At 46.8% G+C, this 17,353-nt stretch overlaps 1 protein-coding gene across 2 annotated transcripts in view; it reads right to left on the bottom strand.

The window, feature by feature from the left end:
• Positions 1-1,445: 1,445 nt before the first annotated feature.
• The window catches only part of St6gal1 (ST6 beta-galactoside alpha-2,6-sialyltransferase 1), a 128,299-nt gene continuing 112,391 nt past the window's right edge, over positions 1,446-17,353 (bottom strand). For both annotated transcript variants that reach the window (XM_023700903.1, XM_004640887.2), the window contains 3 exons: positions 5,884-5,982; positions 4,490-4,664; positions 1,446-2,125 (listed from right to left, as the gene is read on the bottom strand). In XM_023700903.1, coding sequence (XP_023556671.1) covers positions 1,884-2,125; positions 4,490-4,664; positions 5,884-5,982 — 516 coding nt within the window. In that variant the 3' untranslated portion in view covers positions 1,446-1,883. The remainder of the gene's footprint in view (positions 2,126-4,489; positions 4,665-5,883; positions 5,983-17,353) is intronic.

Genomic DNA, 17,353 nt, shown 5'->3' with positions numbered 1-17,353 from the left:
AGACAGATCATCGCCCTAACTCTTCAGACATGGAAACAGAGAGGATTTTCCCAAGGTGCCAAGGCAAGCAGGTAGGGGAGCATCAGCTTGAAGACCTAATGCTTCTCACTCCAGAGCTTTTCCTTCTGCCCACAGAGGCCACTGGAGTGGCAGCAGATGAGTGTCCAGTTCCAAGATGTCTAATCTGGAGCTCAAACACTGTAGACTCCGGAGCATGGGGAGGCCAGATGCCTAGTGCTGGGAGTCCTGGCTCTACAGCCTTTCCCTGTGAGCATCAGCAAATCATTTAACTTCCCTACAGTGGGGGCCAAATGGAAAGGAAACAGCACAGACACCTGGGGAGGACACTTGCAGACCACACTGGACAGCCACCATCCAGGCACCATTGTCACAATGCTTCCTCACCAGGAGTGGGTGGAGAGGGTGGCAAGCTGGCTTGATGTGCATCACGCCCATGAGTCAGCTGTGATCCCCAGGGCTCTGACCTCTGAGAGTAACAGAACCCTAGAGAAGCACACACACCCCTTCTCCAAGAGACCTTTTTTTGCAAAAGGCTCATGGGATCAAAGAAAGTGAGGTCAGCATACTTTTAAAGTAAAATATGCAAGTGATTTGGGAAGGGAAGGTTAAAGGGCTAAAAATGATAGGAAGTTAGGAAGAGGTCTGGGGTGAAGGCATTAAAAAGGAAGAGCTGGAACATAGTACACAGACCTCACTGGATGAAGATGGTCAGGCCAGGCTGAGGCTCCAGAAAACAGGGTTCAGGGGCTCTGGCTTATCTGGTGCCTGCCATGGGACTACATTTACTACCTACATAGGTAGGAGGTTTCCTCAACAACCAATACCACCACCACCACAAGAACAACAAAAACCTTGAGGCTTTAAGTTGCAGCAGATCTTGGAGAACAAAATACTGAGGATAAAGAAAGAAAAGGAAACTGAAGTGACTCTGATGAAACCTATTGGACATGCGTCTTCTCTTCCCCTACAGCCCATTCCAAGCCCCAGATCTCTGAAGCCTTCTGGGACCCATGAAGGAAGCGTGTGGTGTGTGCCTCCTGAGCACTGGGACAATAGTCTCACAGCTCCATACACTGCCCTGCACACTCGCGCCTGCCTGACACTGTGAGCCACGTGAGGACAGACTTGCTTCTCTGTGTACAGAGGAAAGTGGGCTAATTGATTCTTCACTCGCAAACACCCAGCTGAGGGCAAGCGCAGCCAGCGCTGAATGATGGCAGTTCCTGGGGGCAGGACCATTGGGATCAGCTCTGTTCTGGAGGAACTGAGACACTTCCAACACCTCGTACCACTTGTACCCCATCCCCAGGCACAATCATGATCTGGGAGTTTCTTTAAAACATCACATCGGGGGCCTGGCCCTAGCTCAGTTCTTTAAGTGGCTGCTTCCACAAAGCTGTCAGCCTCAGGTTGCTGTAGTTCGATCCCCACAACTCCAACCAGTCAAACCTGTCCTGAAGGCATTCGAAGCAAAAAAAAATAAAATAAAATAAAACATCACCCCTAGGTAGAGATCTCAAGCAGCCTAGTAGAGGATTTGTGAGGAAAACATTCCCAGCTTTGGCAGCCCAGGTGGAAAAAGTAGATCTTGTGTCTACCTGTGTGTAAAGAGGGGAGCATGCTATGTGGAATGGATGTGACGTGTGTGTGTCTGGGTGTGTGACTGGGGGCTGTGCTCACAGGCTCTGGGGCTGGGCCTGGTTCCCCAGACTCCAGCTCTGGAAGCCCCAGAGCTCGAGTTGGCCAGAACCCCCCGCTGGCTGAGACTGCTCCGAAAATGATCATACCCAGCTGGGGTGGCCGAGAACCAGCCAGGACATGACGGCTGGAGAAGACCAATGGTGCCTGACCAGGGGCCCATCTCAGCAGCGAATGTTTCGGAAGCCAGACAGCGTAGCTTTCCCAAGCAGATAGATGTCCTCATCCGTGCCCTCGTTGAGGTACTTTACCATATTCTTCTCAAAAAGGAGTGGGTGGTAAGCACCCATCGTGCAGGCGATGTCGAAGAACTTCTGGTGGTAGTAGCACACGTCGGTCTTGCGCTTGGAGGGGAGGAACTCGTAAACGTCCACCTGGTCACACAGTGTCAACATGATGACAATGCCTGCAGTAGGGAGCAGAGGTGAGAACCCCCTGATGGCCCTCCCAGTGCCCCAGAGTCTGCCCAGGGCATGCAGCCACTCATGACCCGAACTTGAGAGATGGTCTTGGAGCTTCTATTGATCCATCTGATGCCCAGGATGAGTCTGCTAAGCCAAGCCCCTCAGACTCAGGAGGCAGCCCTGCATTCTTCTCATGGAACTTTGCACCCCAAGAACCTGGACCAAGGTGGGGAACTTGAAGGTCCTCCCTTGAAGTCAGTGGGGCTGGGCCTGGTTCCCCAGCCTCCACCTCTGGAAGCCCCAGAGCTCCAGCTGACGAGAACCCCCACTCAATGAACTTATCGGCAGACTCCACCAGTCAATGAACTTATCAGAGGAACAAGCTGTGTGAAAGGGGGGGCCAAGACAACGGAGCTAATTAAGGCAACAAGCCCACTGCACGTACTTAACACTGCCTAGCACTTTACACAAAGCGGAGATTGTCTGATTTATAAAAATGTTATTCCATACAGCACTTACAGGAATAAGTACAGAAGAGTTTTGGTCTATATGAAACTTTGCTCCTTGTGGAAGGGAAGGCGGAGTCAAGGAGGTGTGGCCCAGGCTTCTGCTCCAGAAAGCAGTGCAGAACAGACAGAACAAGTCCAAGCCCTACGAGCAGGGGCTCACGCTACCACCCACACTTGTCCCCAACTGGCTCTGCAGAAATGTTCCCCCTCAGTGCGTCAGCGAGATAGCTCAGCGGTCTAAAGCACCTGCTTAGGCAAGAGCTGCGGTTCGATCCCCAACACCACAAGCCGCGCCAGTCCCACTCACTGAGCGCGCTGAGTCGGCCACAAAAAAATGTTCCCTCTCTGTTCCTGGGCTCCTTATCTGCCCCAAGGAGGAACATCTAGCCCACCTTCCTAGTGCAGATGTTCTCATTATGACTAAAGAAGATCATAGTTGTAAGACCTCTTTTGTCCACTGTTGATATAAGAAATCTTTATGATGAAACAATTTTCACTGGAAGCAAAACTGTAAACTGCCAGCGGCCACTTAAAAGTTAGAATTAGATGTGAGGAAAGCCCTGTCTGCCCTCGGAGAGCTCTGCTACTGACTGACGTGACCCAGCAGATGCTTCTAGGAGGAAGAAGTTCTCCCAGGAGAAGGCTCGAGTAACCCTGTGAGGACTCAGAGTGGGTGGAAGAAAGGTGGGCGCCAGGAGGCCGCCTGATGGACAGAGACAACGGCCCGGGCAAGGGTGGGCCAGCAGGGCACCAAAGGCTGCGCTTCTTGATGCCAGCTACCCTGTAGGAAAGGCCTTGGAAGGGCCCCACCTTCTCCTGGATGCCTCTGCTGTGAGATTCCTCACTCAGGGAAGCTGACCAAAGGACTCTCCCAGGCCCGACTCACACAGTAAGGCAAACACAGGCGCAGCCTCTGAAGACTTCGTAGCCTGGCAGGGGAAGTAGGCAGTGGGGAGCGGCTGGGACCCTCCAGCAGGAGCAGGGTCCACCGAGGGGCTCCAGCAAGGGGCAGCCGGCATCCTCATGGAAATGAATCCATGATCCACAGACGGACTACGGGGGCTTCGTGGCACGGAGCAGGTCTAAGGAGAAAGCCTTCCCCTGGCGTTCAGGAGCCCATGTCCCGACCCACTCCAGTCCAGGTCCCACAGATCCACTCACATCCACACCCAGGGTAGCGCCCCACTCACTCTTCTCCCATCAGGTACTCAGGAGGGCAGACAAATAAAGACAGGTGTGTAAAACTGACCTTTCCTCTGCCTTGGGCTCCCTTCCTGCTGTACAGCATGGCTAGCGATCGTCTTTATTGAAATGTCTGATTTTTCATCCTGATCATAATTTTTGGCATGAATGGTGATGTTTAGAAACAATGCAAGAAAGCATATTGCTTCATAGCTAATTTTGAGGTTCTTCTCCCCCCCAAAAAATATTATAAACGTGCGATAATAGCCTTCCTTATCCCCACACGAGGCCCCTGTTCCTGCTAGTCTTCTGCCTCCCTTTCTTGTGTGTGTGTGCAAATTACTCCACCTCTACCCCAAGTCCTTCCCTTGCCAGAGCCTACACCAGGGCTCCTTGCTCCAAGCTCTCTGTGTGTCCAGCTACAAGGGGTCCTCTCTCCTGTCGACCACCTCAGACACCTGACTGAATCCTCCCAGGGGACATCCTAAAGGAGAAGAACTGAATCTTACTTCTTACTGTATGTTAGATAGAACTTGGCACAGTGAACAAGCAGAGTAAATACTAGTGACTGTTTTGGTGAACAAATAAAGAATGAATGGAGGGATGAAATCCCAGAAGAGAGCTGATCTCTTCTGGAAAGAACCGCTGGAGGTCTGCCCCTGCATGCAGACTCACCGAGCATGCCAGAAGATGGGGGGTTGGGCTGGATCTCCTCTGGGGAGATTTCCTGAAGGACGTCCCACAGCTCCCAAGGCATCTGGGGTCTGAGGATGTAAAAGGGCTGGGTGGGATGCAGCTTGCGGTAGCTCTTGTAGTTGTTAAAGAAATTGTAGTCAGGATTCTGGTACCACTGAAAAAGAAGAAAATGGTGTTGTCAGGAGAGAAATGTGCCCATGCCTGTGCCCATGCTCCTCATAATTAGTCATTCTCATCAGAGCCTGTGGGAGGGGAAGGGCTTGGGCAGGATCCTGAGACTCAGCCCTTCCCTCAGAGCAGACTTACTTCTGCACAACAGGACCAAATGCATGGGAATGTTGGCCTCAGTGATCCTGAAGAGTAGGATCATAGAGCAGAACTGAAAGGAGCCCCAGCGACCATCTCACCCCATCTTCTTTCTTTCTTTCTTTCTTTCTTTCTTTCTTTCTTTCTTTCTTTCTTTCTTTCTTCCTTCCTTCCTTCCTTTCTTCCTTCCTTCCTTTCTTCCTTCCTTCCTTCCTTCCTTCCTTCCTTCCTTCCTTCCTTCCTCCCTTCCTTCTTTAGGATCTTGCAACATTGCCTAGACTAGCTCAAATATCTAGGCTCAACTGATCTTTCTCCTTCAGCCTCCAAAACAGCTGAGAGTGCTGGATTCCAGATGCATGCCACCCTTGCCTGGCCACAAAATATTCTCATTTTTAAAGGAGAGAAAACCAGAGCATTAGTTGCCATGTCTATGAGTTTAGTGTCCTTCTCCTAACCAGACCAATTTGACTTCTAAGCGAGGTCAGTGAAACACTATGGAAATTAGTTAGAAAAGGTGCCAGGCACACCTGAGGCCATGAGACACTTAAGCCGGCGGATCCAACTTAAGACTTGTGTGCGTAGATCAGTCCTCTCTGCCTTTCTGAGCTCACTGCTTCCCACAACAGGCAGAGGCCAACCAGCACGCATAACAAGCAGACCGTTCCAGACAGCCTGTGAGTCCACAGGCTCGTGACCCCCGGCTCCTTCATTGAAAGATGTTGCTTAGGAACATGTTGCTTAGGCTCTCTGCTTAGGAATTCAGCCCTGGGAAGGGGACATCCCTTATCCACCTTCTGGTTTCTCCATCCATGAAATAGGACAGAACACAATCTTCCCTCAACAGAAAGAAATCCAGGCATAACTGAGATACAAGTCTATGGCAGTGTAGGGCAGCGTGGCTGCTCCAGGACAGGAGCATTCTGAATCCACTGGTCCAGATGAAGTGCGGTACTCTGCAGCTCAAATAGCCAGGACTGGCTCCCCATGATTTAAAAAACTGAGGAACTCAGGACAGTTAGCAGTCAGACAGAAGACTGAATCCCTCCCTCCCCTGGACTCTCACTTACCTTTGGGATATCAGCATGGTACACAGATGGGTCCCACACAATCAAGATTCCTTCATTGTACAAACTGTCCCTGAGGAAGCGTCCTTCTGTGGTGACCAACTGCAGAGGAAAGAAAAGAGCTGGTCACTTGAGCATTCTGGTGTGGCCACCCAGCTCACAAGTGCCACATAACCAGGTACCACCTGAGTTGCCACACTCTCCGCGGGGCTCTCAGTTGGTGCAACATCGCCTTCACTGAGAGGAAGGCAATGCCAGCATGAACTATATTGACCGCTGAGGACATTTGTCACAAGCTATTAACCATGGTGCAGAATAGGGCTCCATTCAGACTCTGGAACTTTGGCAGGAGAAAGACAGTGAAAATCCTGTGGTCTCCTAGTTGTCTGACATCATGCTTCAAGGGAGGATCAGGCAAGTAGTGTTTTAAATTATGACACATATAATACATTTACTATAATATTTAGAATATGGTAACCAGAATATAACTTAAGATCTCCAGTCAGTCAGCTCTAAAGTTCAGCGCATGCAATGCAGCTGGCCAACTCTGCAGCACTGCAACAGATCACGGGGTCTTCGGCTCAGCACAGAGGAAGCCGTGCGCTTGCTTGGAGGGACGACAGCTTTCAACACAAGAAGCTCACCATCTCCATTTCACAGATGGAGAAATCAGAATGTGACAAGGGAAGTCATCTGTTTTGGGACTAGATTCCTAAGCAGAGAGCCCACATCCGCAGCACCAGCTCTTTCAGTGAAGGAGCCTGGAGTCACCAGCCCGCTGGACTCTCAGGCTTTCTGGAATCGTCTGTCTGCTGCACAAGTCAGTATCCTGTGCCCATGAGGTGACCGCTCTGGCCTTCATTTTCCTCTTCAGCAAATAGAGACAAAACCTGCTCTGCTGTCTCCAACAGGAGAGGATCAGATGGACAAGATGAGGGAGAAAGGTTTTTTTCCCCCTTTGTACTGGGTGAAGGTAGATGTGGCAGCTGGCGCTTGAGCCATCACTGCGGATTGTGAAGTAAGGCACAAGTTAAGCACGACAAACCCACCAAAGAGGAAGAACCTGGGATTCTGAACTGTAAAACATCATGAAGGCTCTGGTGTGTCTGGACTTTTACATGGAAGAACCACAGTACAGTCTTATTATGCTGGTCTCAGGGACTGGTGTAATGCTCCTTCACAGAGAACCTGCATTCTGACTGGGACAGTGAACAGCAGCCTGTTTAGGAGCTGCTCAGCCTGCCTAGGACACAGGGAGAGAGCTTGAGGGGATCGGAGAGATGCAGGCCTGGTACAGCAGTGAGCTCTGGGTTTCCCAGCAGAGAAGGATTTGAGCAATAGCCAGGAGACAGGGGCCTCCCTGTGCATCTGCAGCTGTCCTTGCCAACAGAACCCTCTCCTTGGCACCCCCCCACCCCAAACAGCTGGCCTAGTGAAAACAGCAGCTTTTCCTTAGCTACACCTCTGTCTCTGCCAGGTGCTAGTAGTTTATTTACACATTATCCGGTTTCACTGATAATTGGGATTTAAAAAATTGTCTCCTCCTGACATGGCCCCTCTCCAGAAATGTTCTTAGAGTACACGACGGGAAGTTAGCGGCAGCATCCTCCAGCTCCCAGCGACAAGCTCAGGATCTGTGGCTCTGCTGACCTCAGAAATTTCCAGACAGATGTACAAACCTTTCTTCTTTACCATACAATAATGTAGGCCACTTAATGATGCTTACTAATACCAGCTGCTTCTCTATAGTCCCTGTTGCATTCCCAATAGCCTTAGGAAGTTTGTATTACTATGCTGACTTTGTGAAAGGGAAAAACACTTAGCGATTCAATGTAAATTGTGGAAGGCACACAGTGTGGAATTCAAGGAGTTTGATTTGGACCTATATCTGGCTCCAGAGCATGGACTTCTAACCTGCATGGTACACTATCCCATGGAAAAAGGGCAGGGCAGCCACCCACACTCTCAGGAGGAAACGTCCAAGGCAGTATCTGATGAGGCATCTGGGAGCAGGGGAATTCTGCCTTTTGTCTGAACTGCAGATGCCAGAGCTGGTAGCCTGACGAAGGGACTGCCCAAAGCCATCACCTTCCAGATGTGCAAAGTGAAGTCCAGAGAAAAGAGAATTATCTGAGGCCAGAGGTCAGTTAGAGGCAGAGACAGGGCTGCAGCCAGGACTGGGCTCTCACCGGAGTATTCTGCCTTAAAGCAGCAGCACACACACATGCACACACCAGCAGACATCTAAAGGAACAGCTCCCCAAGAGCATCAGGCCACCTCCAGGCCTCCTGGGCATACCAGCCCAGCTGCTTGAGATGAATGACAAAGCAACCCAAGAAATGGGGATGGGGGAGGTAAGTGAGAGTCTTATTCAAAGAGGAGGAACACAAAATGGTCATGGCTGAGCTCTGGTAGAAGAAAGGAGAGAAGCCAGCAAGCAGCAACCCTTCACACACACACACACACACACACACACACACACACACACACACACACAAAGGAAAAGAAAACATTCATAACGCTGCACTTTTTATATACTTTCCTCTCTGCTTTGGACTGAATTGTGCCCCCACTCTTACCCCTCTGTCCATCAAATTTAAGCACAGGAGCCCTAATCCCCAGTACAACTATATGTGGAGATAGGAAAGTCATTAAGGCTAAATGAGGTCATGGGGTGGAGCCCTAACCCAGTACAGGGTGGCGTCCCTACAAGAAGAGGAAGAGACATCAGCTTTTTGTATGCTCATGCAAGGCCATGTGAGGGCATGACAAGAAAGCGTGGTCAGTCAGTTGATCCACAGGCCAAGAGTGAGTGTCACCAACGCCCAGCCCTCCCCAACCCTGACCTTGGATCCTACCCCAGAACTATGAAAAAGTACATTTCTCTTGTTTAAGCCTCCCAGTTTCTGGTGTTGTGGCTATCCAACCTAACACATCCACAGTGTGTGTGTGTGTGTGTGTGTGTGTGTGTGTGTGTGTGTGTGTGTGTGATGTCATGTATTTTAACTACAGAGTCTAAACTTAGTGTCTTTATTAAATGTACAGAACAATCCAGGTTAGTGACAAACACACAAAGAAGGAGTCTAAATGTCTAAAAGTTTCAAAGTTGTACTGAGGCATGTATAGATGCATTTGTGTATATACAGATGTGTATATAGTCATGCATACTGTATGTATAAATATGTGAACATGCATAGTGTACTGTATATGCACATTGTATGTATCTGTGCATATATGCTAGCTCTACTTGCTCAAACATCCTAGAATCAGACACCCCAGAAGGAATGAGCATATCTGGTAGTTAGAGCTTAGTTTCTAGTACCATTTCTCACTTAGAGAACTCAGATATACTTGGTTGATCACTGAGCAGGGCCAGTGCTCCTACAAAAAAAACAAAAACAAAAACAAAAACAAAAAAACAACAACCTTGGCGGCTGGTGAGATAGCTCAGTGGTCTAAAGCGCCTGCATAGGCAAGTTTAGGCAATGGCTGGGACCAAGGTTTGATTCCCAGCACCATATGCCATGCCAGCCCCACTCTCACAGCTAGTTGAGCTAGCCACAAAAAAAAGGTCTGGCCTCTTCAAATTCTTCATACACCATGACAATCAAACCTGTAGCTCTGTCACTGCCCTCTCTGTATTTGCACAGGTAACCCTCTCTCCTTGGATTGGTATCTGCTCCTGGGGTTCAGTGGTGTCTTCACAGAATCTCATGCCAAAAACTGCTGCACCTGTGCCCAGCCTTCAAGCTCACGGGCCACTTTGGAGCACACCCTGCTGTGCCCCGTGCTGTTACAGCCTCTCTGTGCATAGATGCTGAGTCTTTTATCTTGAAGCGATGAATTGCATTCTCCTGCCATCCTTTCTGCTGAGAGAGATCTTAATATATGTGCTGAGGAAGCAAGCACCCTGCGCAAGGACTTTAGGGGGGCTCACCTGCTTGCCTCAGTGGGACATGCAGCAGTTGATGGCACACCAGACAGGTGGAAAAGGGAGAACAGCTGTCACATGAAGAACTACTGGTAGACTGGACTTTGGGACAAGAAGGCAAGCTGAGCCCAATCTCAAGTTGTGGCCCTTTTCTGTTTTTTAAAAACATCAGTGACTTAGGATGTGCCTGCAAGTCAAAACCGAGAAGTCCCGGAACTCATGATATCCATCATGCTTAAATCTCAGCTTTCAAACCACAGTGCCAAAATCCAACTTTAAACGGATTCCATCAATATCACCCAACTCCCCCGGATGTCTTCAGAGCTGCCACCCTTGCTGCCCTGCCAACATCTGTATCTGTTTCTATGTACCTTGAGAAAAAAATTCACAGCTTAAAGAAAGTTCAGAGGATATCAGGGATTAGTGACAGACAGACGTAGATCCTAACCCCACCTCTGCCTCTTACTTTCTGAGCTATTCAGAGCAACTCACTCAGATCCTCGGCCCCCTGAGTGCTCATGAAATAAGGCGGCTGGTGAGCAAGCCTCACGTGGTTGCCGTGAAAAGCAAAAGCAATAAGAACAGGAGGCCCGTAGGCAGCGTGAGTATTTAATGAACAGCATAGCTATCAATTCAGGATGAGCCCCCTTGAGCTCTCCGGGAATGTGCTTCTTCAGCCTATCAGCACACCCTGTTGCTAAGCAGAAGAGCTGGGTCTTCCCTCCCCCGCGAGCACAAAAGCTAAGGAAGCCACTGTCTTCATGGCCTGTAATTATCTCTTTCCTTAGGCCCACTGAGCACAGCAGGGGCTCAGTTGAGCTTCACAGAAACCTTCTTAGGCTTAGAGTCAAATTGGATTTGCTTAATGGCACACATTTAGCTATATAGGTTTCCTGTTGAATCTCATAACAACATCTGGCGCAGGCACATGAACAAGTTTACTGAGCCGAAACTTCACGGTAGGATGCTGTTCTCTATAAAAAGCCACCTTCTTGGTAAGAAAAGCACCTTTGTGTTTTCCACAGCCTTGTCACAGTCCAGAGGCACTGTCCCTTGCCATGTAAGGGGAGGGCTGAACAAACACAGGCCTTGTTCAAGAGAGAGCTCGTGGCAGAAGTTCCTCTCGGCTGCACAGAGAATGAAAATCTCCAGTGCAGAATCCTGCCCGTACCAGAGCTATTCTGTGACTTTTGGGTGCCAGGGGCTCTCTCTGTAGTGGCCAGCTCTTAGTTTGTCACACACACACACACACACACACACACACACACACACAGTACTTATGATAGTAGTTAGGATAGACAGGATGCACCACCTGCTTCCTGGAATGCCAGGATAAGGCAGGGTTATGATAGAAAGGTGGCAATCACAGGCCAGTACCACGAGAACCATGTCAAGGAGCTGCCCACGACTAGGTTATTAAAGCCACAAGCCAGGCATTTGGCACTGCCTGTGGGAGGAAAGGGAGGAGGACCACAGGCCTGAGGAGGAGAAAGGATAAACAGTGTTCCCTGGGAAGGGCTGGCCCAGGGCAGCCCAGGGATCTAGACGTGTGAGAAAAGATGCTGATTTCAGTGGAAAATGCTGCACTCTCCACCACACACCCTTCCTTCCTCTCTAGCTGCTTCTGGTTCCCTTACAGCACTTCAGGCCGATGTAAATGGCAGGCAACTGGTAGACTCTCCTTCGACGCTGCCCAGAGGCATTCTGAGGGACAGATGCCCTCCTCCCTGTGCCCAACCTCATGTTGAGTCCCTTGACTCCAAATTTGCAATTCTGATGAATTTCTGAACCACTTGTAAAACCTTCCTGGTTCTCTTCACACAAGTAAAATAAGCTTTGTCACAAGTTTATTTTGGGTAGGTATGACAGCCATGCTCTTACCATTTTCTAAAACTTATCTTTTAACAGCAGTCTTGCCTGCCTATGGCTGGGCACCTCCCAAGGGGTGCCTGATAACTGGATCACCATTCCTGCTGGGCAGAGATAGGGGCCCATCTGTCTGGCACTGAGAAGGTCCAGGCCTTGGTAAGCAAGCAGACAGGCTGCGAGCTCCAGGAACAAGCTCCACCATAACTTAGGGCCCCCCAGGCTCCGAGGCAGTGCTCCTCACTCAGGCTCTCATTTGATCCTACAACAACCATGCATGAAACCTCTTCCTGTGCCTGTTTTACCAAAAAGGCAACTGGGGCCCAGAATGGTAGAGCCACTTGCTCAAGCCACTCACGTAGCAAGCGCAGGAGGAGGAGGAGTCTGGGCAGTCTGACTCTCTGACTCCTGGGTTCTTCACTGTCCGGCAATCATGCCTACCCTTTCAGTAAAGTTCTAGACTCTCTGCAGGAGTTGAGATCACTGCATCACAGTGAGTATGACAAAAACATCTTAAAGAGGTAGCCGAGGAGGGTGAGACCAAGGAAGGCATCCTCCCCACTCCCCTCTATGGCTGAACCTAGTGATCTGTAGGTCATGCCCACCCAAGTATCAGGAGGAAGCTGGTTTCTCTCTAAATTCATGCTCTTCAACCTCACATTGGCCCTGCATGGTCTGGACATCCTGGGGTGCACTTGGGCCCCCATTGTTCCCCAAAACCCATTCAAACCATGGCTTGAGCACTCTGTGTTAGAGAACCTTTCTCATTCTTTAAACACAGCCTTATCTCTCATGTTAGGTCTTAAATTGCCTTCCCTGCACCTTTGCTATCTTACTTCCGGCTGACTCCTTTTCACTGGGGTTCATTTACTCTGGGCTTGCTCAACCACCATCATGGATCAAAAACCATTCACCTCTTTTTACTATACTGCATTCATTTTTACCCTTTACCAACAGGTTTCTTCCACTGATTTTTTTAAAAAGCATTGCAATAAAGTGCACATAGCAAAACATATTTTTCCCCTCCTTAAGTGTTCAGCTCGGTAGCATAAAGTACATCCACCTTGCTGCGCAGTCAGCAACACTCTCCACCTCCAAAACTTTATAATCTTGACAAACTAAAGCACAACACCCTTTAATCCTCTCCCGATCCTCCCTCCCAGGAGACCTTGTCAATCATCACCCTACTTCCTGTCTCTATAATGATTAGTCAAGTATCTCAGAAGGTAGAACCATGCTGCATTTGACTTTTGTGATGACCCCCCTCACTGACATCTTTTTTTCTTTTTTTGTAGGGTGGTAAAGTACATATAGCAGAAAAGTGCCTATTTGAACCACTTTTAAGAGTGTAGTTCAACAGCACTGAGTACATTCATATTTTTACCAATGCTCACCAATCATCCATCTCCAGTATTCTTTTCAGTCTTGCAAAAAGGGAACCCTATGTCCAATTAAAAAGAAATGCCACTTGGACTTATGTGCAAACATGAGAAGCATAGAATTCTTTATCCTATTTTTAAAATATAATCTAATTTTTAAATGTTTTTTATCATATTATGTAGGGACTTAAAGTTCAACATATCAATACTTGATGAAAAATATCTGTTCCTTATTATGCCTAAGATGTTTGAAATGCAGTGAGATAGTGAGGTTAAGCTTGATAGCCTAAATCGTTTGATAATAACAATAAGCTTGTCTTCTGGATGGTTAACAACCTAAGTTTGCAGACCAAAATTAGAGAAAAAGGAGGGCTACAAGGAAAGCCAACATTTTGGCCCTAGCCTTCTAAGGTCAATTAAGGCTCAGGACATATGAGAACTTGTACTGTAACGTCATGTACCTCGGTAGTGTCCCAAATTTTCTGATCAAGAAGATTATGGGGCCAAAGAGGAAAGTGATCGATGACATAGAGTGTGCCTAAGGAGAGTCACATGGGGAGAAGACACTCTCTCAGGCTTTCACAGAGAGCACATTGGCCAAGCATTGGCCGTGACTCATCCACATGGCTACACTGACAAAGGTTCTACAATCTGAGGTACAGGATCTCAGGATAAATCCTGAGGGCATTTCACTGACCTTCTCAGACCAAAAAGCTACAACTCTTGTTGCACAGGTCCTGCTTTACCTTGGTCTTAACCATCCAGTAGAAAAGTATGAAGATGAAATATAGGAAGTAAAGCCATGTTGTTATGTTGAGCTGTGGGGGACTCAGGTCAATAATTTCTGACATTGCCAGTTAAATAGAAGACCCAATGCTATTATGGGCTACTGGACACTTTTAGAATATTTTGCTGAGTTTACACACCTATAATATTCAATAACGGAACTTAACAAAAAAAGGGGATACAGATGAATGTCCATTTTGTATCTGTGTATTCAAAGTGGTTGGGATAGATATATAGTTGCATTCTCTTAATGAATAGAATGATTTGTTCTAATGGTGTTTGTAAATAGGATCACAAGTCTGCATCTTGTACAGCAATTAACCACTAAGAAGAATATATGCAGTGTATTATTTGTTGAAACTGTACTTTCGATTTGATTTGAAACTGTCTCATTGCTATATGTTTATAAATAAAACTTTGAAAAGAAAATAAATAAATAAATAAATAAATAAATAAAAAGAAATGCCACTCCAGTCCTTCTAGCTCCTAACAGAAACGGTCGTATGATGAGTCGCCAGATCCATTAAAACCACTCTGTGGAAGAAAAGTCTTGGGGCTGGGGAGATGATTCATAGAATAAGCACTTGCCTAGCAAGCACAGAGGTCTGAGTTCAACCCCCAGTTCCATCAAACACAAACAAACAAAAATAAAAAAAATAAATAAAACCATCTAAAATATTTAGGGCCGGCCAAATAGCTCAGCGGATTAAAGCACCTGCCATCAGGCACAGAGGCCTGGGGTTCAAGTCCTGGGCCTGCTATGCTGGCCCCGCCCCTGGGGTGTGCTGAGACAGCAACTGAGACTGGGCGTGGTGGTGCATGCCTGTAATCCCAGTTCTTGGGAGGCTGTAAACAGGAGGATCACTAAGAGTCCGCTCTAGTAGTGAGACCCTGAACACCCTGTAGACACTTCCCTAAAATACAAAAGAAAAAAAAAAAAAAGAAGAAAGAAAAGTCTTTTCAAGAAATAATGCTGGGAAAATGGTGCCTTTTGGCTCCAAACTTTAACTATGCTATGTAACTCACATACACACAATCATGTGCTATTCTTTTCTTGTGACTGGATGATTTCATTTAATGTTATGTTCTCAGAGTTCAACCATGTTTTTACATGCCTGACCTTCCTTCTGAAGGTTGAGCAACATTCCCTTGTACGTACACACCAAATGTCGCCCATTCATCTATCAACAGACATCTGATTTTTGGCTCATATTTTAGGTATTGTGAATAATTCTACTCTGAGCAGGGGCGTACATGTTCTAAATGCTGCTTTCAGTTCTTTGAAGTCTATGCCAAGAAGTGGAACTGCTAGATCCTGGGAGAATCCTACCTTAAATTTTTCGATACTGCTTTGCCCGGTAGCACACCAGCTCACACAATGCACAGGGCTTCCAACTTCTCCTCGCAGGAGCCATCCTGATGTACCTGGTTTTGATTTGTGTTTCCCTGGAGACCGTGGTGTTGGACCATGTGCTTACTGGCTATCTGTATTGTACGCGTTCTTTGAACAAATATCAATTCACATTTTTTACTTATTTTTGAATGGCATTTTCTTTTCTTTTAGGAGTTTTCTTATCAAATATATCATTGGCAGATGTTTTCTCCCATTCTGCGGGTCCTTTGTACTCTTTTGTGGAGTGTCTGTTGATAAACATTTAAAAAAATATTTCATGAAGTCTCATTTGTATGTTTTCTTCCCTTTGGCTCTTCCACCTGTGATGTCATAAGCCTAAAATCATTGCGAAAACTTAAGTCACAAAGTTCTTGTCCTGTGTTGTCCTCTGAGAGTTTTGTATAGCTTTAGGGCTGACATTTAGGGGATGGAGTTATTTTGAGCTGATGTGTGTATACGGTGGTAGGTAAGAGTCCAACTTCAGGCTTTGGCATCTGGACAACCCATGGTCCTGGCAGTAGTTCTTGAAAGGATTCTCTTCCATGGGTGATTTTAGTGAAACTGGCATTTTTTATGACCATTTCTGTAAAAGTTTTCTTCTGGACTTACTATTCTGTTTCGTTGTTCTGTAAGTCTCTCTTTAAATCAGTACCACACTGTTTTGATTACAAAAGTGCTGGAGTTAGTTTTGAAATCAGAAGCGTTGGTCCTCCAGCTGTATACTTCTTTTTCAGGATTGTTTTGGCTATTTGTGGCACCTGGGATTCCATATGCGTTTTACAGTTTTCCTACTTCTGAAAAAAGATCATTGGGTTTTTCACAGGAATTATATTAAATCCGTACATGTTGGAGGTAGTACTGACATCTTGAAAATACAAGCTTAGTATTTTTAGTTAAAGTGCTTGAAACCAGAAATGTTTCCGTTTCAGAATTGTTTTTTCATGCACTGGAATATTTGCATAGACATACTGGGATATTTAGAGTGTGAAACCAAACCCTAAACACAGATTTAGTCTTCTTTAGGTTCTTTTAAGGTTTTTCTTTTCTGTTTCTGTGCAGGTTCGTACTACACAGCTCAGACTCGTAGTGATTCTCGGGATTTGTGCCTTGCTAGTGCTGGCTTATAGGCGTGTGCCACCACACCGGGACTCCATCACTGACTCAGTGAGCCCGGAGTGGGGTGGCACTACATGTGGTGCCAAGGATCGAACCTGGGCCCCTGCACTTACCTGAGCAAGCGCTTAGTCTGCTGAGCTGTATCACCGGCCCTTCCTCTTTTTCTCAAATACACTTCATACCCACAGGCTGAAGGTAACACTCTACATCTTTTAGTGCACCAGCTCAGCTGTGGGATTTCTCACTTGTTAAATCAACATTAATGATCAAAAAGTTAGATTTCTGGAGCACCTTGCATGAAGGGTGCTTAACCTGTGCTGTCTTCCCTTTTGCAATAACTTAATATTGTAACAAATATTACATTATTATATTACCTTGTCATATGAAATTGATACTGGTGATTTGGCATTTAATTTGCTAATAATTTATGATAGAAACATTTGCAAGTTTCATTGTCCAAATCTTTGGTTTAATTTAATTTCTAATTACCTACTCTTCAGATATTACTGTAAATGAAATGTTTTCTTAATTTCTTGTTTGAATTGTTCATTATTGGTACACATACTATAAAAACAATTAACTGCTCCCTTTATGTGAACTTGACATTCTGCTACTTCACTGAATTCTTTATTGGTTCTTTTTTTTTAATTTTTCCATTTGATACAGGGTCTCACTGTACAGTTCAGACTCATAAGGATCCTCCTGTCTCAGCCTCCCCAGCACTGAGATTACAGTGTGTACCACCACACCTGGTTTTGGGGTGGACACACCATGCCCGGGGTTCAGGGGCTGGCTCAGCATGTGGTACTGGGGATCACATTCAGGTCCTTGTGCCTGTCAGGAAGGCACTCAGACCACCAAGCTATCTCCTCAGCTTATTTATTAGTTCTAACAAGACTATTTTTTACATTCTTTAGAGTTTTCCCCATAGAAGATCATGTCATTTGTGAACAGAGGTAATTTAACTTCTTTCCCAATTCAGGTCCTTTTTATTTTTTTCT

Source organism: Octodon degus, unplaced genomic scaffold (genome assembly GCF_000260255.1).
Source record: "Octodon degus isolate 3935 unplaced genomic scaffold, OctDeg1.0 scaffold00128, whole genome shotgun sequence".
Classification (NCBI taxonomy): Eukaryota; Metazoa; Chordata; class Mammalia; order Rodentia; family Octodontidae; genus Octodon; species Octodon degus.
This window is presented reverse-complemented; position numbering and strand designations above follow the sequence as displayed.